Genomic DNA, 23,697 nt, shown 5'->3' on the forward strand with positions numbered 1-23,697 from the left:
ATCAGTATCTTCACCACAGAATGCTTTCTTAGCATTATGCAAAGTATTTGAGTTTTATTTTACTATCAGGTTTCCTTGAGGATGCAGTGTCTTTGCTCTTTAAAATCCTGTTCAGATTTGCCATCATTTTCCTTTAAAAAATGATTTTAATGTCTTGGCTGCAATTCCCATCAGCCGGGAACTCTGAGCTCAGGAAAACAAAATCTATATCCACTTATTCTCTATCTATGTGCATAGTATTGATAGAGCTATGTTACGTAATTTTACTTATTTATTCATCTATTTTATGAATGACTGCTGTTGAGTAATAAGCCATTTTTTGCCCTTTCTATTTTCATTGTCAGCAATAGGCTCTTTGTCTCTTCCTCACTTTCAGACATGTAGGTGATATCATTTTCCTATCTGAGCTTGTTAATATTTCTCCAAGAAATTATGATTCCAGCATCTGGTTTTTATACCTGCATCCATCATTTCCTAATCTTGAATTACTCAGTTTTCCGTATTCATTTCTAACTATTGCTTCTTAATCTGCAGGTAGATTCCTAAGAAGGCAAAAAAGATGCCACGATCTCCCCATTGATCTAAAAACATGCCACGTTTTTATGGTTCACAGAGTCAAAGGATTTAAAGTAGTGAATAAGCAGAATTAAATGTGCTTCTGGAAGTCTGTTTCTTTCCCCATTGTCTACCAGGTATTGACAAGTTGATCTCTGGTGCTTCTGCCCTTTTAAAAAAAACGATTCTACATCTGGCAGTTCTTGGTCCATAATCCCATGATGATAATAGTCTCATGGAGTCTAGCTTGCAGAATCTTCAACCTTATCTTGCTAGCTTGTGAATTTTTTGATAATTATAGCACTCTTTAGCATTGACCTTTTTTGTGACTAGAATGTAAATCAACCTTTTCTAATCTAATGGCCAATCATTATATTTTCCATACCTTCTGGCAAATTCCAAGAAGCACTGTAACAGCATAATTTTGCAGGATTTTAAGCAATTTGTGTAAAATAATTCCAGTCTGAAAAGATTAATACTTTTTTAGCATGCAAACTAGGCAGAAATGTATATTATGTTTATTAGTCTTGCCAGTTAAAAGAAATGTCTTTACTAAGTAGTCAGAGGTAATGCAATCCAACACAGATCCTATCTGATCCAGGTATGTCAGCATGGGAAGAAATCTCACCATATTAAGTAGTCAGAGGTAGTACAATCCAACACAGATCCCATCTGATCTATGTATATCAGCATGGGAAGAAATCTCACCATATTAAGTAGTCAGAGGTAATGCAATCCAACACAGATCCTATCTGATCCAGGTATGTCAGCATGGGAAGAAATCTCACCATATTAAGTAGTCAGAGGTAGTACAATCCAACACAGATCCCATCTGATCTATGTATATCAGCATGGGAAGAAATCTCACCAGTCTTTTGTTAGAATCTCACTGAAATGTTTATAATCATATCATGATTTGAAATAGAAATAGATCTTTGAGATCCTACCTGTAGTGGACGTTTGCTTTTTTAATCTGATCAAGATAATGGCTTACTTCTACAGAGAGCTAACAATGACAGTGGGTTCTGTGAACTCCATTCTTTGCTTTTCATCCTTAAGTGTGAGCGACTTCAGTTAACTAATCTGAATAGTTAGTTGTCGCAACTTCAATGCTATTTAGTCATGTGTCAGATGGAACACAGTCCGCAAGTGTATTATTTATTTTTTTTGTAGATCTTGACATTAATAGTTCAGTTTTTGTCTACTTCCATTAAATAGTACCCTGTGAGGGCATACCTTATGGTGTGTTATTCCTTTTGCAGATCTTTTCTTGTAAAGCTTTGTCTTCTTTCTTGTCTATATCATTGTAAGCAATTTCTAAGTGAGTGCAATGAATTACTAGGGTGATATTGCATTTTAATTGAATTTTACTTAAGAGCTAGAATATATAAAATTGAAATGAAAGCAATATAGATCAATGCCTTACGTCATGCCTAACCTGACAGTAAGTCCTAAGGGCAAACATTCTTGAAGACACTTTCGTCATTAAACAAAGTACAAACTTCTGAAAAATAATATCACTTTTTGTAAAATTATTATAACCTGAGAGGTGGTATTTTATAGCCCTGTAGTGTATGGAATATTGCAAAGAAAGATATCAATTCTATACCTATTGAAGGCAAGCAAATTTCATTTTAAAGATAACTATTCTTTTGATATTCATGTTGGCAAACTGCACCACATTTCTTGATAGGCAGTGCAGGTGATTGAGAGTGATTCATATTTTAAAAGTTAAATAAATTGATAGATATTAGAAATATTACTTTATAACAGTACTACTTTCCTAATGGTGGAGTTGTTAATGTTGCTTAGACAATAAGCAAATTGTTCATCAGTACCCTGACTGGAGAATGAACATTCACCAGCAGGGTATTAATGTACAAGTAATGCCCCCTGAAAAATGTGTCCACCACTTCACAGCAGCATATCAAGACCCCGTGGAGCTCAGACTGAGATAACGGAATGGTCACCATTGTTTTATCCTCACTTAACAATGCTTTTACTGTTTAGTGAGTATAAAAAAATGTACTATAATTGCACAGTTGTTTACAAAAGAAGTGTGTATTCTTGGTATACCTTATCAAAGACCCCATACTGTAGTTTCTGTGGTTCCTTGCCATGTTTTTGTATTTGAATATTTCAATATTTATTACCTTTAGGCCCACATAGCTGCCTCCTATTAAATGTAACATTTCTGTGATAGTTATTTGCCGCACTGTCTGTCAGAATAATCTGTTTTCTTGATTGAACATCAAGCCATGCACATTTATACTGATAACATGAGTAAGCAGTTGTCCTGTGACTGTGGGTCAGTATGAAAACATTGGGTAATAGTATTTTCATAAATGTATGCTTGAGTTACAAGAACTTTTCCATTCATCACACCTCACCATTAGCAAAGACAGGCAAGTGGCATTCTCTTTTTCTAAGAGTACTTAGTTGAGAATGTCAGGGTATTTTAATTATTTTTATTCAATTATTTAATAGACAACAGTTGTATTTATTTACGAATCTGCACCGCCCTTACCTCATCGTGAAAGAATTCTGGACAAAGGCAAAATAATGTGGGAACAAAGGCCTTAAATAAGGGGCAGGTATTAAAAATTAACGTTATCAACTTGGAAAGTTGATATAATAGCAGGTGTTACATTAGTGTGATGTTTCCTGAAAGATATAAAGTCTGAAACTTAAAAGTTTGCTATTATTCAGTGTCTACAGATCTGAATAACTTGTCTGAAAATTACAAATTTTATGAGAAATAGACAAAAAATGATGAGGCAAAAAAGGCTAGACGGTCTGCGAAATTCTGGTCTGCTGACAGGTATGTGTTCAGAACATCAGCCCAAATCCAGTCATCATCCTTAAAGCTGTCATTGTTTTATGTATGTGTTTATGAACCTGCATGCAGTTGATTTTAGTGTGTTTCTGTATAATGTCAGGACTTCTGACCTTTTGTTACCCGAGCTAGCAATATTTTTAACAACTTTATTTATACTTTCCCAGTCCTTTTGCAACCTTTTACTGAAAACATACGGCCCTTTTATTGGCAGATGTGTTTTGCATAATGTGCAGAGTCTAAGCAGACACACAGTCTGCAGCCCTTTAAGCTATTCACTGGATAACATTTTCTAAACAGGAGTGACTTACACCTGTGAGATTTTCCACAATCATGCAAACTAAGCAACAGTTCTAAATGTAAGTTCTTATTCAACATTTGCACTTGCTGTCTGTCTCCTGTTTTTCACTAAGAGTATGACTGGTATACAATGAACTAGGGGCGGCTTTCTTTGTCCAGAGTCTCTTCTGTTGGCAAACACTACCCTTGTATTATTATGTTCTTGTATGTGTTTATAAAGGTAGTGTTCTTGTAAGGTAACTGTAAATATCATTTTCTAAATGAAAAGAAAGTCTGAAACTCAAATATGTCATTTTTTACAGACATCTTTTTCGAATAAAGGAACGAAAAAAAATAAAGCAAATAACTGGACATTTTAAAGTGTTATATTTTGGATGTAAAATGCTTCTTCCAACACCAATAACATATACTACAGCAAGTTTGAAACATTAGGCAGAGGAACTGTTTTACATCCCAAATATATATATATATATATATATATATATATATATATATATATATATATATATATATATATATATATATATAAACCCCAAAAACATAGTACTTAAAAAATAAATAAATAAGTGAAACACAACAGTTTTACAGACAATCCATTCTCTAAGCACAATAATGCCCTCCAGGGTGTGTGTTAACGTATAATTAACACACACCCTGTCGGGCATTATTGCTTGCATAGCATAATATTTGGGAGTGTGTTTAATAACAAAATGCTTTTCAACCTGCCAAAATGTGTGGTCCTGTTTTCTGCTGCTTGTACTGTAGAACAAATGAGAGCACAGATCCTTTTTACAAAGCTCTGTATAGAATGCTTCACAAGGATATGGTTATGCTCCCCAACCAAAGAATTCCTAAAAAATGTAAGAATCGCGGAATTTGTGCAGAAGCAATTTATATTGTGAGGTAGATTATTTATAAAGGTAAACATGACATGGATACAGGTTTATTCAGAATACCATCTAATAGGAGAAAATATTGGCTTGATATAAACATGTTTAGTAACATTATCACTTCTGGAACATGACATAACCATTCAAAGCTACAGGTAGTGATGAAGGTAAATTTGAGTATGCATTTCTGGGATTAAACTTTCTGGAACCTGCATAGGGCAATTTCCTTTCATAAGAACCTGTCTTTGCTCTACACTATGAATGTTCACCAAGATTATCTTTACTTTATTTGCAGATGATCAGACACGAGTGCAACTGTCTCTTCTGGTTGCGGATGGATATTCAGATTACATCAATGCAAACTTTATTAAGGTAAATCCAGTCTTTCTTTCATGTGTCAGAATAAAACATAGAACAGCAATAAAGCTTCTCATTGAACAATAGTTTTCCAATTCAGAAATATGCAGAGGTAACTTTATGAAATAAATTACACTGGAAACTTAGAAACAAGACCCTTGCTGGGATAGACAACATGGAATTTGTGGTCAGTTGTTTCAATGTTTTGCGATTCAACTAAATTCAATTCAAATAGATAAAAGGATTCCATACAGACACCCATGCCATGACCACACACATGTATATATATATATGTATGTGTGGATCCCCCTCTGAAGCTTGAAATCCCATATATATGGGTTTTATTTATTACAGTGTTTGTTTTGTTTAAGTTTGGGCAAGTGTTTACTTACTGTGGGAAAAATTTGCCATTCATGTATTCAAGGTTTCGCAATTTTCATCTCACGAAAATGAGTTTCGATTACATGGAATTTCAAGGTTTAGAAGTAACTCTGTATGCATATACATATATATGTGCATGTGTCTATATGTATGTGTGTGTATATATATATATATATATATATATATATATATATAGATAGATGTATGTATATATATATATATATATATATGTTTTGTCAATATGGTTTGTATGTATATATATATATATATATATATATATATATATATATATATATATATATATATACACACACACACACACACATATATATATATATATATATATATATACATACACACATATATACACACACACACACACACACACACACACACATATATATATATATATTTACATGTATATGAGAAGTGACATTTATATAATTTCATTTACTAACCAAACCAGGTAAGTGAACTGGACTAAGGGCCTTTTTCTTCTATGAAGTGCACAAGAATTTATATAGTGACATAGCTGTAGTATAAATTTGTAAGTTTGCAAAGTCCTAAAACAATATAACAATGGAAGCACCTCAGATGTTAGCACCATTATTAGACAATTACATGTTGCCAACAATTAACCCCTACACTACTGAAGCAAATATTGCCAAAAGTAACCCCAAAACAGTCATATGGTTTAATTTTCTCCACCAGAAATTTAGGGTTCTACCCTGCAGTGCAAAGTGCTTCTGTTACTTGATAAAAGCTCAGGTGGAAATAAAGATGTTAAATACTTGTTGCAATTAATACAGCCCTCTGGTTTTATTTAGTTCAGACATTTTTACCTGTGTTTAACACAATGTGCTCCTTTGTACCATGTTTTATACTTCCTTTTGTTTTGAATACAGTTACATGTGCATGCTATTAACATTTTTGTAACTCTTCCTGTAAAATGTGTCTGTGACTGTGTGCATGTATATGTGTGTGTGCATGCATGCTTAAATTTTCTGAATGGCCCTGCATTGATAATAGTGAAAACTGAGGATCTTGGTTTCCTCGCATAGTAGTTGTAGCATGTGTATTCACAGGGCTGACTGTTTGAACCAATTTAATAATAATTTCATAGCTTATCCACTAGGAGCCTATCTTAAGCCTAGCTTGCTTTACTTTGTCATCCATGTGCTTGCATTTACTTGTTGATACATTTTCAATATTTGTGGCCAAAGGCGGGTTTGCTGTGGAAGAGAATAGACTGCTTTTACACCTTCAGCCATTTTATCTTTCTCCCATGCTTACAGAATCTTGGCATATAATGCTGATTTGAGTCAAATGAGTCTAAAACTGACAATTAATCTTTCTTTCTCTACTTCCCTAATTTAGGGTGTGAACAATGAAAGATGCTACATTGCAACACAAGGTCCACTGAACAAAACAGTGACAGATTTTTGGAGAATGATCTGGGAATATAATGTAAAGGTAAGCCAGCAAGAGAATTATACATGCAGAGAAAATGTACCCTTTCAGGTTTCAGTCTTTCAGTAAGCCCTGACGAGGAGTATTTACAGAGCTGCCTGTACAGTAATTACTGCCAAATATCAGAAATTTCTGAGAGTGTTATTATTGGATGCATGCGTGGCTGTGCTGAAGAACAGTACCTGCTTGTCTGGTTTATTTATTGATGTATTTTACTTTTATTGTTTATTTTACATTTTAATTGTATCTTCTCTGTTTTCATTAGTTTTACTTTATGTACAGTATTTTCACATAAAGCACCTAAATAAATATAAAATTGAATATGTTGGTAGGTCCTCTGCAGATATCTTATATGCTTTATAAACTTTCACAGGTAAAACAGAAACAAGAGGAATCAGATAAAACAAGAAACAGGGAGATGTAATTTAAGTAAACAGAGAAGGATGGGAAATATAGTACATGTGACACCAGAATGTGAAAAGTAATTTAAAGTTAAAGATGTTGCCTTATTGCATTAAATAATTCAATGCTACAGGACAAATAAAGGGTCAGTAGCTGATTTAAGTCAAAAGCAAACTTAGCCATAGGTGAAATATTTCCTAGGAAAACATATATCCCCTTCAAGAGTTTTGGGGACTTTTTGTAAGGGTATCCTTTTTACCAGATGAAGATGATGCAGGAGGTATTGCATTTCCAGAATCTAATGAATATTTTCATAGCAGCAGCCATAATAATTATGAGATTGTCCTATCAAATGTTCAGGAATATCCTTAAGAAATGGGAAAACTGATATCATTAATGGATGGGATAGCCAAAAGTCAGAGTTGCTGATATGATCATTTATTGGGTTGAAGAAGAGGTGATGTAGGAGAAAAGGAAAGATAGGTAATGTGTTTATTGAAAAAGTACTTTGCAGTCAGATTATTAATGGATGTGTCTTTTGGATGTGCTCTGAAACTGGTGAAAGGGGAAATTTATTGTAGGTGAGTGGGAGGGATTGTAAGAGTCTTACTGCAAGAATAGAGAAGTAGTGGGTAGTACAATGCAGTCTGGTTTGGGGAGCAATTCAGCAATTCGCCTTCAAGGATCACAGTACAACAATTTTAGCTGACTAATATACTGTGCAAACAGCCACTTAACATGATCCAATAATTCAATTATATTAATTAAAGTGACAATGCATTAACTTATATTCATTTAAATATCACAAAATTGTATACAATATTATTATAAATAAATAAATAAATAAATCAACACAGATTATCCACATATAATTCTTACAACATTATATAAATGAGCATAAATAGCATAAATACCTCATCATTAAATTCCTTGCTACTTATATTAACCCTTCAGATGCCTACTTCTTGGTTTAAACCAAGGGGCCTTAAAGTTTGGAATTTAAGTATCATTTTAGTTTCCAACTCCAATAATTTCCCAATATAATCACCCCCTCTAGGCAAAGAAGGTTTTGCAAGTACACAAAAATTCAAGTCACCATCTAAACCCCCATGCATTTCATAAAAATGATTAGCTATAGAACTAAATTCATTATGATTTCTTATGATGTCTCAAAGATGTTCAAGAATTAGAATTCTCACCATGCGTTTAGTTTGTCCTATATACCAAGGCGAATTGCCGAGGTGCCAGATCACTGTTGCTGGAATAATAGAAAGGTGCTGGTGTAATTTTGTGTTTTTTTTAACCTTAGGTTCATCTGAACATTATTTTCAGTTATGCCACATGACCTGTGTAATTGACTAACATATCAGCTTTGGAAATCCACCATAGAAGAGAACTTCAGGAGTTTTTTTAAGATGCACCTGTTCATATGGATTACTGGGACCCCTCATTTTAGCAAACTACTGTCCAAAAGTTTCATTATACTTAACTGGATTGTGCAGATGTACAATTTGTCTTGTTTGTTTTAATTATTTAGTCTGTCTGTAGTGTGATTAGTTATATAGGGATATAATGACATTTTATTGAAAGGAGTTCCTCAGAAAATGTTTCCACTTCTAGCAGTCTCATCAAAAGGGGGTCAGCTTTTCCCTGCCTTTCCAAGGATCCACCTTGCCTTTCCAAGGATCCACCTTCCACACCTGAGCTTCTCAGTTTTATATCATGCATCTGATAGCACCCACTTGTCTTTCAGCATGGCCTTTCGAAACTCCTCTCATTTTTTTCCTTTCACTTTCGCAAGTGCTCGTACTATGTCCTTTTTAGCTTGCTTGAATCTCTCAACTGAATCTGGAGTTCTCTCCATAATCAATACCTCCTTCAGATTGGGAGATTCCCCACTGTAAGCATTCCTTGGCAAGCCTAGTATTACCACCTTAACAAGCATCAACAACTCGTTGACCACAACATTTTGCTTCTCTCAAAAAGGAGATAGGAATACCCATAATTTGTGCTACAGATCACAGATATTTCCATTCAGTATTATTAAAACATTTTGAAGTTTACTATTATTGTTGGAAAATGATTAAGCTTCTTTTATTGGGTTTGAATGTATGTTATAAAGCTTCTCAAATGGTCTGTGCTTGAGCAATCTTTAACAAAGCCTCCTTGATTGAAATGAGAGAATAGTGGTTGTATTTTGTTAGTTAATAGCTTGGTCTAAGGCTTTGCATCTTAATTTACAAGGGAGGTTAACATATCTGAGGATGGTCTTTATAAGGTTTTGAAAGGACTATATTAAATTGTAGATATGTTCCTGAATAACACATTTCTTGAAACAGGTTTGTTAAGGTAATTTTCATGGTATCTATTCATGGCTTGCAGTGCACGGGACAAAGTGATGATGCTCCACAAATGGGGAAAAAGACAAGCTTGTTAAGCACTTTTCAGATATCAGAAGAGTGCTTAACACGTTTTTATTAAATACTGATATGCTCTGTTAAGATCAGGTCTCATACTAATGGCTAACAGTGGGGATTGCGAGCCAGCAAAGAACAGTGACAGAAAGTAAAACAACATTGAAGGCTGTTGGATATTCTGCCCTGCCTCAGATAGAAACAAAAGTTATGGCAGAGTTAAGTGTCTAACACCTTTTAAAGCTATTTGGACTTTTCATGTCTGCCTGCTGTTTGACAGTGCTAAATGCTTTACCAGCTTTTTGTGCTATTCTTTTTTTTCCTTTTTCCTTCTTTTCTGTATCTGGTAGTAGATGCAGCAAATAAACCTCCACATACTGTAAAGAATTATGATTGGGTCGCACCATTCATAACTGTTATTATATTTCCTCAGTATGGATGCCAAGATTTACCTACTGAACGTTGCTCTTGAAGTGAATTTCCCGTCATCCATGTCTTGAATGCATAATAACTTGGTTCTGATTGGGGAACCAGATATAATCCTCTGTGTGCACATTGGTTATCTGGCCCTAGAACTTTCCCAAATTTTCTAATAGTAAATGTTACTTTGTCACTTGTCATGGTCCTTAGCAGGACATCAACATTAAAAGGTAAGGTTACAGGAAGACTCACTTGTTTCAGGAAGTATACTTCTATTGGTTTTCTATTATAAACTGGCATAGAACATATAAAAACCTCAGCTGATTTCATCTGGGGAAATAATTGTGTTCACTACTTTAATAGCTTGAATGTTAGCCTCTAATATTTCTTCATCTGGGTGGCAAACAATTTTTAAGGCTTATTGTTAGGTGCTCAGTCTTGTAAGGAATCTCCATTTGTTTAAACATTAGTTTGGTGTTTGAGTGCTTAAGCTTGTTCATTTTTCACTTTCATGTATTTTAACATCTTATAGTATTTAACTTTAACCTGGATACATGAAAGCAACTTCTCTTCTGCTTTGTATAAATTCTTTGTTTGTGTCTATCCTGGCATGTCACATAGCTTTGGCCAGAATGCGCATAGACCTTAATATTGAATTTGCAACTTTTCTACATGGAAAAAAATAGACATACTGTTAAGTGGCGCCTGTCTGTCTAACTTTTCTCTTATGACCCTGATTGACTTAATTTTACAAAATGAGTGGCTGTTGTGAGTTGGACTATATCATGGATGGAAGGGGCACAGAGGTGGAATTGGAACTCATCAAAAGATTACAGCAAAATGACATGATTTGGAAGTACTTTATCCACCTATGAGATACCCCATTTAGGAGTTGTAAATTTATAATCATGGTTTGTTTTAGGTGCCAAGTATGTTTCCAAGTGTCATCGAGCTTGCCTCTTTTAATATCCTTGTTTAAGGAAATTTTGAGCTTACACATGGCACTCTGCTTGTGACAGCTTTTACAATGAAATTGCTTCCCACTATCACAGGGAACAGCTCGTAGATATACACTTGGCAACTGGGAATTATTTACATTTTCAAACAAACCCTGAGAAGTTTTTAGTTTGATCATGACTTATCTTCCCTACTTGTCCATATTTGTGTGCAATAATTAGCCATCCTGCTTATTAGCAAAACAATGGTTACTCCAATAATTAGCCATCCTGCTTATTAGTAATACAATGGTTACTCCAATAATTAGCCATCCTGCTGATTAGTAATACAATGGTTACTCCAATAATTAGCCATCCTGCTGATTAGTAATACAATGGTTACTCCAAAAATTAGCCATCCTGCTTATTAGTAATACAATGGTTACTCCAATAATTAGCCATCCTGCTTATTAGTAATACAATGGTTACTCCAATAATTAGCCATCCTGCTGATTAGTAATACAATGGTTACTCCAATAATTAGCCATCCTGCTTATTAGTAATACAATGGTTACTCCAATAATTAGCCATCCTGCTTATTAGTAATTCAATGGTTACTCCAATAATTAGCCATCTTGCTTATTAGTTTTTTTTAGCTAGTTTCACTGTGTGAAAGGTATTAACTGGACATTTTCTCCATTTGTTAAGCATCTGTTTCTTTGTTCTAATTTCCTGCCAAGGAGTGTATCATATAACTGATTTGTTTGCAGTTAAAAGCATTCTCTAGAGTCTCCTTGCTCCTTTATCTGTTTAAAAGTTTAATTTAGTGGCTCATTGCTGTTTTTCTGCTGTGATAAACATTTCTGTAGTGTTTTCTGCTTAAAATAGTGTAGCTAGTAGCTGTAGCATAGTTTCCCACCCTTCGTCCCTAGTGGTGTCTTGTTCTTATACTTGGTGGGTTTGCAGTTGCTCACCCCTACTGTAAATTTGATCTGGGATACTCCTCCCAGTCTAGTGTCATTAGCTCATTCTGCCTAATACAGAGAGAACATTTGAGAAGGCCAACCCCCTTAGTTTCTTAACCTTGAATTATCTTTTGTTCCTCCTTTCTCCGTTTCCACTTTACTTAAAAAAAAAAAAACTTTATTCAGCTGCTTGCTGCTTTTACAGTATTTATGTTTCCTCCTCCAACTCTACTACTTCATCTTGTTTTTTCTGCTACTTGTTCTCTAAAGTATTCAGTTGCATCGTCTCTGCTGCATTTATTACTGCTGTTTTTAGTCTGTTTAAATTGTAAGTGTTATTTAACATCAGCAGATCAATTTTTGGTGTCCTGCAGACTACAAGAACAACATGAAGGAAAAATAGATACTCCATTTTGATTTTTTCATAATTTACTGCTCTCTGCACTTGTTTTCTTTTGTTTTGTTTTTTGTTGTTTTTAATTTACCTGCATTTATTTAAACTATATTTGCCTTAATATTGCTATACACTCAAGTGTGCTAGCTTCTACTGCATTTAAAGTGTTTTTGCTGCTGTTTTAACTGCTTTTCTGCAAAAAAAAAGTTCTAACCTTGTTTCCTGCCTTTCCTGTGACTAGTCTAGTCCAGATACAGGATTGTTGTATCCAGGATTGTTTTGTAAGTTTCTGAGCCCCCCAGACCTTTCTGTGTTGGAAAGAAGCCTTCTAGCTTATCAGTGGGAGTGGTAAGCACCGAGTAGCCTATCTACCACAAGAAGATCAGTTTCTGATCCAGAAATTGTAGTTTATTGGCCATTTGGGCAGTTTTTTCATCACTTTCGACTTTCTGGTTTAAAAGCCCATGCTTGCGTGGGTTTGAGCAGGGGCACTCAGCTGAGATAAACTATTACAGGTGCCAGAAAGTCTGCTCTTCAATTTTCCCCTTAGAACGTGCTTGTTCTTTTACTTCTTGCACTTCAATTAGCTTAATCGGCTAGCACTTTAACAGGCTTTTGCAGCATTTATTGTAGCACACTTAGGTGCTATCAGCACTAGCTGTTCCTATGCAGTAATAGCACCAGTACTTATTATTTATGACCACCCCCTAGTATGATTGTAGGGCAATTTCCTGTGCTTTCTCCTGCTAACCTGGTGCACTTGGGCATTCTGAGACAGTGTGGCAACTGTCTTAATGCACACAGACAACCCTCTCCTCTTAACTCCCAACACTCATACATGTGAGAGATGCGCTTATATCACCAAACTGTAAGCAGTGCACACTCCAACCAAGACCGGACTAGCTGGTCAAGAGGAGAAGGTCAACACCTGCAACTCACTACATAGAAAACACAGCCCTCCAGTACACCAACCATCACAACCCACACATAGAAACACAAACCATACACCCACCTTTGCAGAGGGTCTCAATAAAAATTTACCCAAACAGAGACCCCCAAGACAGAAATGCACTTGGCCACCATAACAGAACACCTACCCCAGAACACATAGCTCACCACAACATTGTGCCCCTCAACCTAAGCCCTTAAGGCAAAACACTTTGCCCGATGTACTAATCATATACTCAGTTGTGAGGCACACTGGTGTCCCACTCACTAGTTTGAACAAGAAGGTGACAGTCGGTTGTCTATCAGGTGCCAAGATTCTCCATGCAATCACAAGTACAAATATGACTCAGTCATTGTCAATGTGGGTGTGAATGACCTGAGACATACCTCCCTGGACTGCATGAAAAGAGATGTGTTGCAACTCTAGGATTATGTGGCCCAGGCAGGTATGACCCCAGCCCTGAGCAGTATTCTACTGTTACCCAAATTATACCACAGTACGAGTAAAAAATGATTGACTTCAACAATTGGCTAAGTTTCTGGTGCCATTTTAAGGGGATCCAGTATCTGTCTGCCTGGGACGACATGATCAACAGACCTCGATGCTTTGCCAGAGACAGCCTGCTTCTGTCACCCCTAGGATTCCAGGTACTGGCTTAAGGCTCTTGCCACCCCTATAGTGCATTTCTTTAGGCAGTGTTCCAAAGACCAAAATTCCACAGTAACAGCTACAAGCAAATGCAATCTGAGGGACATGCTGCTCAATGCTAGAAGTCTAAATCTCAAGATGCACTCGCTAAAAGCTCTCCTCAAAATGGAGAATGTCAACATCTGTGCTGTAACGGAGACCTGGTTTAAAGAGGCAGGAAGCACCCCTGCGCTCCCAAGCTACAACTCTTTCCATACCTTTCGGCCCCAGAATACGGCCAGAAGCTCCAAAGGCAGTGGTGTCTCCATATTCTGAAAGGATACGCACACCTCTAAACTGGTAGCCCAGCATAATTCATCGGAGATACTTCAGGTACAAAGTCCAGGAAGCAGGTGTAGAACAGCTAAACGTACTGGGGAACCAACATGAAATTAAATCCATTAACAAAAGGCACAGCACGACCATCCATGTAAACAAGATTTATTACTTCAAGCTTTCGAGTTGAAACTCTTTTTCAAGAATGAATCAGTACATTAAAACCACAGAATAAATATAGAACACCAGCCAATCACATAACATATCTCATAAACACATTATATAATTATACAATTTACATAATTAATATAGTTGACTAAGCCTATTTCAGGTACAACTATCAATGGAAAATCTGTCTGAAGAGTGTAAATATACTTTGAATGTATTACATTCACCTTTAGACTTTAAGCTTTTAACATTCAGTTAAACGTTCTATGAAATGTTCACATAATCAGTCATGTCAAGTTATATTGTAGTGAAAGATACACAGTAAATACCTAAACTCAGCCTTGTGATATGACTTGCACATTCACTACATGGGAGCTGCTAATTTCTGAGGTAAACCATGTGTCAGTGAAATTTGCCATGCACTTGCAATAAATTACAAGAACAGTTTAACATTTATTATATGGTACAAATTCAACATAAAACAGATCTGTGTTAAATTATAGCACCTACATACACCAGAATCTACCACACAAGGCCTGGTGTGGGGAAATGTTTTGGTGCAGGATAACTATTCTTGCCATAGGAACAAGTAAATGAAATATAAGATAGTTCTACAATGAGTTTAGATTTTTTAATAATTGCTGCTTGGTTTTCTGCAGTTTATTGAGGGAACCTCCATTTGTGGGCACAACTTGTTCAGAAGTGTTCTCACTTCTGCTCTCATTGACTGTGCAGCAGGATAGCTGCAGGTATAAAGTCCTTTTCTGACTTGTCCATCACATATATATTTTTTTCCAGAGCTTTAAACCTGCTTGAAGTGAAGATATTAAGTAGCTGCATATTGAATTCTTTTTGGAGAAGGCTTGTGTGTGTTATGGGTGTGGTCATGCAGGATACGTTTGCTGTTCAAGGTGACAGGTGTAGGATGCTATTTCTTGTTCAAGAACTACTGCAAGTTTAATTTGTCATGTTGATACCTTGGATTGACCTTGTTTCATTTAAGATGCTGACCAGAGAGAGGTTGTTCCTGTTTATTTCCTAGATAGATTTGGAAGGTCTACATTATTTAAGCATCATTGGAAAACAAATGGGGACCAGCATCCAGCAAGTCAAAATTATTTTTTTAGATTGCATCTAAAATGCAATGTTCTTTGGTATCTAAATACTGAGGGCATTAACCTCTTGTAGCTTAAGGATTGTATGTAAGCAATGACCTTGCATTTCACTAGTACTTCAGTGAAGAAGTCCTGAGACAGTTTGACTTTCTGATTTAGAAGTGTCCTTTCTCTTCCTTATTTACCAGCATCTTGCAGGTCCACTCTGTTCTTGCAATTCAGAAACTTGAAAATGATTTGCTTAGATGGTCGCTGAACTCATGGAGGAAGATTGAGGGATCACTGGGCCTGATTCAATCATAATTTGACAGAGCAACTTCAGAGATTTTGTTTTTTTGTTATAAAGAAACTTCACAAGGTCCCCATTTTCTTATCTCCTTCTTAAGCCCATCAAGCAGAAGTTTTTGTGCCAAAGGCAGCTCTATGGAGCATCCTCCTTCCTCTGTCAGAGATGCCTAATAGTGGTCTGGTATTCCAGGACATATGTGGGTCTCCTGAAGTGCACTTTGTAAAGTCACACTCTCCAGGAACCCTGTTTTAGCAGACCAGATTTTGTGTCTTTTCATCTTGGCTCCCAGGGATTTCATTTCAAAGGTAACAGCTGGTGCTTTAAGAAGTAAGCATGTCAAAAAGGTCCAGTTTGCTGTTTAGTGTTAGTGGTTGGCCTGTATCTCTTCAGTCTCCTTTGTGCTGTCCATAAAGAGCTCTCCCATTTACAGACCCATCCTAGAACAGTGAAAACTTGACCAAAGATAGCATTTTTGCCACTGATATAACTAGTATTTCTGCAACAAAAGCAACTTAAAAGTATCAGAAAGTCTCAGACTGATAAAAGTGACTGGTATTGCCCTGAGGCAAAGGAGCAAAGGAATTCATCAGTGGGCATGTTCTTGGCAGGCTATAGCTTCCTGGAATATGTTGTACAGTTCTAATCCCCATACAAAGAGCAGGAAATCAAGCAAGTCAGGAGTGTGCAAAGGAAGGATAACAAGGCAATAAGAGCACAGGGGATGAGCAAATGGACAAACGTGTTGGAGATGAGCTTTTGCACAGTGGAGGAAAGAAGGAGGAAGGGGGTACGATATAGTTGTGTGGCTCATCTTCATCTGAAGATTACAAGGCATTTCTGCATTGATATTATTCTAATGATATTTCTTGATAAATGTATTGTTGTGTTGTGAAACATTTTTCTCTGGCAGTCTGCTGAAAATGGACTCCACTCTGCTGGATTATTTAAGTCGACCAATACAAATGACTTAAAGAACAAGATAGAGGTGGTGTGATTACATTTAGGTCCAGGTAGGCAGTGTGAATCGATTTGCCTGATTCAACTGCATCAGACGCTTGTCAAAGAAGCTCACCAGGTTTAGGATGCAGAATCTGCTTCCAACAAACCCAATGTGGTTTGGTTCCAGGCCTTGTAGACCACTCATGTCCTTGCCGATAAGTTTCATAATGATGCATACCGTTGCTGTGCACATAAGGCTGGTGAGGCTTATTGGTGTATAGTTTCCTGGATCAGTAGTGCCTTAGTGCAGTGAGATGACTACCACAGTTCTCCATTTTCTGGCATGAATCCAGTAGAGACGTCGAGGCTGAATATGCTTGGTCTTGATTCGACCAGTGTTTCGTGCTAAGAAGACAGCCTGGCACATTATCAGGATATAGGGAGGTAGTGTTTTTTTCCTAAGCAACAGCATTCAGAACTTTAACAGGGTGGTGGGGGGGGTGTTGTTGTACTAATAAGTTGGGGGAAGTTAGGAGAGAGAGAGGAATAAAGTTACAGCTGAATTTGCCCACTAATGTGAATTAATTGGTTCTATCCTCAAGGGATGAGTAAGTGTTGTTGTTGTTGTTCTGTATTAGTTCTGAGCTTTGCTGGGCTTTACCTTTATGGCTTCTGACATAGCTGAAGTAGTCTTATGATTGCCCTTAGCAGAGGTGGCAATTCTCAGCTCATACTTACTTTTTGAGGATTTGATTTTGTTTCTGCATTCTTTGTTGATCTTTTTGAATTCATCTCTAGATAATGGGGTATTTAGTTTTCTTTTACAATCTATAAATGTATTCCTTTTTATTTTAGTTATTTTTTATTCTAGGGTTCTACCATAGGGGTTTATTCTTGAATTTGGCACTGTATTTATGTCTTATGGGGAGAGATGCCTCGATGCATGCTTTGAGATGAGAATAGAAAGTAACCGCAAATGTGGTAGCATGTGAGATGGGATCATTGAGGTGAGGAGATTGCTTAAATTTCATGAAGTCAATTGTTAGCTGGATTAGATTTCCCTTAGAGAAGTCTCTAAATACAAAACGGTTTTCTGGTAAGTCAGTTTTTATCATTGTAGTGAGCGTTAACATACAGTGATCAAATCTGACCAGTGAAGTGGTAACTGTAGGTGTTGAATGTAGGATAGCTATATTTTGATAACCAGGTTCAAAGAATACAGAAAAGTATTTAAATTAGCAGAAGGCATACTCTAATTTAACTATTTTCACACCTAGCGTAAGTGGAATTTCACACCTTCAGACACCTGAAGAGTTCCTGCTTGGAGAGCCTTCAACTGAGCTAAAATTCTAAGAATGCTATTTTCTACCCTACCTGTAAACAAATGCTTCGCAAAAGCTATAAAAGTTGCAAAAAGGTTAAAATACAAAATTTATTCAGCACACCCGTCTTTACAATGACAAGTTCATAGGTTATTACTTTCAAAGCTACACAAAATAAGCACCACGTTTTTGTCTCTCAACTGCGCTGTTGAGACGAGTGTCTAAATGTACAGATTTCTTGCATTGGCTGGTAATTGAACCTAGGTCAGCTGCTTGGAAGACAGGTATGCTCACCACTATACTACCGATGATGATAATATTTCAGTAAGACATAATGGTAATTTTTTTGAACAAGTAATTCTATAACATGTAAAATTAGTTTTTATAATTATACAAATAATATTTTTTGTAACTTTAATAGATGTGAGTTTTGTTCACACAGTTATGTTTTTCATTTTTTTGCACAGTGATTTTGTAGGTGTCACTCCATTTTTGAGATGTTTGCATAATTATGAATGGCATGCATATTTTCATATTTAGTAGGCAAAGAAATGGCAATATCTGCAAACCAGTGCTAGTCAGATACCAACTATCAGTGCAATGTTTTTTTTTTTCAGCATTGTGTATTCATTCATGTGATACCATGGAGTACCACTTAAACACTATGACCTACAGAGTGACAATTAAAAACACTTACTCAAAGTATAGCTAGATGACCAGGGAAGTACCTCAGGGTTCAGTTTTTGGAGCCACTATTATTCGGTTTTGTGATGTTAGAATGTCCAAAATGTAGTTCTGTATTGTTAATTAAGTTCTCTGTCAATAGTTAGGGTGGGCAGTAACTAATACTAGTGATTGGTATCTGTTGCAGTCTTACTCAGATAGCCTATATGAATGGATAATCACCAAAGGTATGAGATTTAACAAGGTAAATGTACTGTTTTACACTTTGGGCATGATAATCAATATCCTTACACCCTTCACAATCAGATTTGTTTCCTCTGAGGTAATGAAAGATCTAGGTATAAAGGTAGACACGAATCTTAACTTTGAAGTTAATGTGACAAATATAGTTAGGAAATGCTATGGTCTTATGAGGAATCTTTTTCAATGTTTTTCAAGCAGAGATAATCTGCTTTTACTAAAGATCTGTATCTATTTAACAAGTATAAGATTTGTTATTGAATATGGGGGGGGGGTCTTTATATGCATTAAATGTTGGAACGCATTCAGAAAACCTTTACCAGATAGATAGCTGTCATAACTTATCCTATAAAGAAAGACTTGTATATTTGTCTTTGTATTCTTTGGCTTACTAGTTTCTAAGAAATGACATTATAACGATATATAAAAGCCTTAAGGACCAATTATTGGCTGTGATTTTTAGATATTGACTGTACCATTCATGGTATTACTACAAGGAATAAAAAGTTAGATGTAAAAATTCCTATTCCCAATTTGAAGTTAAAGAGAGCTTTTCCTATTAGGGCAGGAAAGATGTGAAATTCATTATTTAGACATGTAGGACTGGCAAATGATTTATTGATATTTAAATGGGCACTAGGTAACTGTTTTTCTAAAATTCTGTATTCTCCAGTGATGTCTATTAAGCAGCCTTTAAAATGGCCAGTGTAGGCCCTACGTTTGTTTAGGGTTCTGGCGTGTAGCTCGCAAGACATTTCCCTGCGAGCTACATCGCCAATACCAAATGGCTGCAGCAGCAATTTGCCGTAGAGCAATACGGCTGAATAGCATAGCCGCTGCTGTAACCTATGCACAGAAATATTTCTACTGGTGGCGATCCTTACAGACAGCTGCCCAGCTGTATTCTAGCAGGGACTGCCGTACTAGATGTGTACCACATTCCATATTCTCATGTAAGTAATGCATTTATTTTATTATTTATTTATTTTATTGTTAGATGTGTGACAATAAAATAAATAAATAATACAATAAATGCATTACTTACATGAGAATACAGAATGTGGTACACATCTAGTATGGCCGTCCCTACTAGAATACATCTGGGCAGCTGTCTGTAAGGATCACCACCAGTAGAAATATTTCTGTGCATAGGTTACAGCAGCGGCTATGCTATTCAGCCGTATTGCTCTACGGCAAATTGCTGCTGCAGCCATTTGGTATCGGCGATGTAGCTCGCAGGGAAATGTCTTGCGAGCTACACGTCGGAACCCGTTTATTTATTCATTGAACCACTGAACACCTTCTTGTTCAAGGTATTAAAACAATTATTAACATAGGACATATATGTACAATTATTTCAGAAAATAAGTAGGATTTTCTCTTTTACATGGTATCCCGCATATCTGGGGAGTCATTCCTGAAGTCTGTAGTGACTTGGCATGTGAAAATTTGCTTGAATACAGGTTGTCTATGATGTAATAAAGGTCTTTATCCATCTTCATCGCTGGACTGGTCATTGTTAAGACTGAGAGTTTTCACTTAAAAGTAGTTGTTAGGCATAAGGTGGAATAAATAGAATAGGCCTGAAAATATAGAGTCAGACTTGTGTTTCATTTATGCATACAGTTTCAAGGAAAGGCAGTTCAATAGAAGGGAAAAGATAATGTGCGGAAATAACAGTTCTCAAGGGAAAGCTACAAAGTGTTACTTTTTTCCTTTAGATTCATAAAATGTTTTGGGTGCTATATCTGTAATGGTTTGCTGTGAATGTAGTAATGTCTGTTGTAATGCTTCTTGTGATGTTTTGCACATCAAGTCCAGAGAAATTAAATTTCATTATGTTTGCACTGTTGTGTGAAGTCTGAATGTCAATAAAGTTGACTTTGACTTTCTCATGGGAAAGATATGTGTAGTTGCAATGGAATGCTAGATAAAGAATAGCATACATAAAGCATACACAAAGAAAAGCATTACAGCATACAGCAATTGGGAGAAAATAGGCAGCGTTACCAATTTGTACTCTAACTTGACTGAAGACTGTCAGTGACAAGTTGAAGATGTGTATGACATTTTTTTATACTGTATCTGGAACAGCAGGGTAGAAAGAATTACCTCGCCTAATCAGTTTTAGAAACCACAGAATTAAGAAACACTGATTTTCAGAATAATGTGCAGGTTTTAACTACATCACAGATACATCAGGACTTAGACTTAAAGAATCTAAAGACTATGGATCTAGGTAATGGGGTAATAGCTACAGGTATACTTCCTGCATATGGAGCTGTTAAAGCTATTTGAAAATTATGTAAATTATCCATGTTACTGAAGGTATTAGATTAATTAAATTAATTAATTAATTAATTAGTTGGTTAGGTAGAGTAGGGAATTAGTTAATTAATTAATTAGTTAGATGGTTAGGTAGAGTAGGGAACAGGTGGAAGAGACCCTGGAGAGGTGGAGATATGCTCTAGAGAGAAGAGGAATGAAGGTCAGCAGGACTAAGACAGGATATATGTGTGTGGATGAGAGGAAGGATAGAGGAATGGTGAGCATGCAGGGAGTAGAGGTGGCGAAGGTGGATGAGTTTAAATACTTGGGATCAACAGTTCAGAGTAATGGTGAGTGTGGAAGAGAGGTGAAGAAGAGAGTAGAGACAGGATGGAGTGGGTGGAGAAGAGTGTCAGGAGTGATTTGTGACAGATGAGTACCAGTAAGAGTGAAAGGGAAGGTCTGCAAGAGGGTAGTGAGACCAGCTATGTTATATGGGTTGGAGACAGTGGCACTGACAAAAGGGCAGGAGTCAGAGCTGGATGTGGCAGAGTTAAAGATGTTAAGATTTGCACTGGGTGTGACGTGGTTGGACAGGATTAGGAATAAGTATATTAGAGGGTCAGCCCGGGTTAGAAGGTTTGGAGACAAAGCCAGAGAGGCAAGATTACGTTGGTTTGGACATGTGCTGAGGAGGGATGCAGAGTATATTGGGAAAAATATGCTAAGGATGGAGCTGCCAGGTAACAGGAAAAGCGGAAGGCATAAGATAAGGTTTATGGATGTGGTGAGAGAGGACATGCAGGTGGTTGGTGTGACAGAGCAAGAGGCAGAGGACTGGAAACGGATGATTCACTGTGGCGACCCCTAACGTGAGCAGCCGAAAGAAGAAGAAGACTGAAGGTATTAGTTAATAGTACCTCTGAGACCATAAAGGACATTACTATCGGGAAACATCTGCAGGTTATGAGTGAGGTGGCACAAAGCCAGCATATGTAAACCAAATTACAGTAGTTAGTAATACAGATATAAGGTAACTACAAAAGAAGGTTCCTGTATATTTTCAGCAGGGACCTCATGGATTGCTGTAAGATTGAGGGTTTTCACCTACATGTAGTTATTAGGCATAAAACAGAATAGACAGTAGAATAGGCCTGAAAATATAGAGTCAGACTTGTGTTGCATTTATGCATACAGTTTCAGGGAAAGACACTTCAGCAGAAGGGAAAAGATAATCTGCAGAAATAACAGTTCTGAAGGGAAAGCTACAGAATGTTCCTTTCTCAAAAGAAATGTGTACTTGCAATGGAATGCTAGATAAAGAATAGACAGGTAGGCACTGTGAGGCATCTGCAAGACAAGGCCTGAAAACCAAGGTTAAAGAGGCTCGTAGAAAATTGCAGGGTTTTGGTAATTATTAGGGAATACTTCTGACTTGGGCAGTTGAGTCAGTTAAGTAATCTTTTGAACTGATCTATAAAAAGTCTTTGCCATACAGACACTCGTGCCTGAGTACCGAAGTCAGATCGAATATCCAGCATTAATAACACTATTCAGGAGGAAAAGACTGTTTCAGTTTATACTAGTCAGGAGAATCAGAATATATGTGCAAAAACATTGGATATATTTATCAGCACTGTTATATTAGCACTGTTATTGTTATCCAGCATTCCAGAATATTAAAGAATTTCTACAGACTGCTATTGTTTATCAAGAATGTTATTTGAGACAGTATTCGGGTATTGTTAACATATAAAAATGCATTCTTAGCCTAACTACATTTTGCAGAAGTTATTGTGAAAGGTACAAGAACACTTAGCCCCTAAAGGAGAGACTGGCACTTGTTCAGCACAAGTTTTGGTAATTAACAGATGAAGACCTTTGTTCCAGTCTCGTATCAGTTGATTCCAGTATCATCCACTATAGCAGTTCTTTTAGTCATCTTTTCTGTTTTCTTAGTCATGAAGCAAACAAGTAGGGGATTTTATACTGGACTATTGGAGTCCAAAAATGGGAATTTCATTTCTTGTCATAGGCAGACACCTATTTTTTTTAATTTGTGAAATGAACATATCTTACACACCCCTTTTATCCAGTCAGACCATTTGCTCTTCTCAGCTATTTTCATAACTAGAACTAAAAACAAAAAGAAAATAGAGTATAATAAGTCAAACATCCCATCTTAGGGTCTACCTTCTTTATTTATAAACAGTCTGTGCATGTCTTCTGCACACTTATCCACGTCCTATGTATGTCAGCTCCACAACCAATCAAAAGTATTACTCTGAAACCCTATTTCACCCCATTTAAACTAAAGAAAAAAATATATAACCCCCTAAAGCAACATTTACCTTCTGCAAAGCAAAAGCTCTAGAACCTAAATTTTACTATATATAAAAATAAGTAATTAGAATTAATAGAAAACAAAATAAAAGTTAGCC

General features: G+C 36.3%; 1 protein-coding gene across 1 annotated transcript in view; it reads left to right on the plus strand.

Annotated features, from left to right (window-relative positions):
- LOC122809305 (tyrosine-protein phosphatase non-receptor type 18-like) overlaps positions 1 to 23,697 on the plus strand; it is a 1,521,908-nt gene that overhangs the window by 285,219 nt on the left and 1,212,992 nt on the right. Inside the window, exons 3-4 of the mRNA XM_044080695.1 lie at positions 4,877 to 4,953; positions 6,697 to 6,792. Coding sequence (XP_043936630.1) covers positions 4,877 to 4,953; positions 6,697 to 6,792 — 173 coding nt within the window. The remainder of the gene's footprint in view (positions 1 to 4,876; positions 4,954 to 6,696; positions 6,793 to 23,697) is intronic.

The sequence above is a fragment of the Protopterus annectens genome, chromosome 8.part0 (genome assembly GCF_019279795.1).
Source record: "Protopterus annectens isolate FY-2018-M chromosome 8.part0, PAN1.0, whole genome shotgun sequence".
Taxonomy (NCBI): Eukaryota; Metazoa; Chordata; order Ceratodontiformes; family Protopteridae; genus Protopterus; species Protopterus annectens.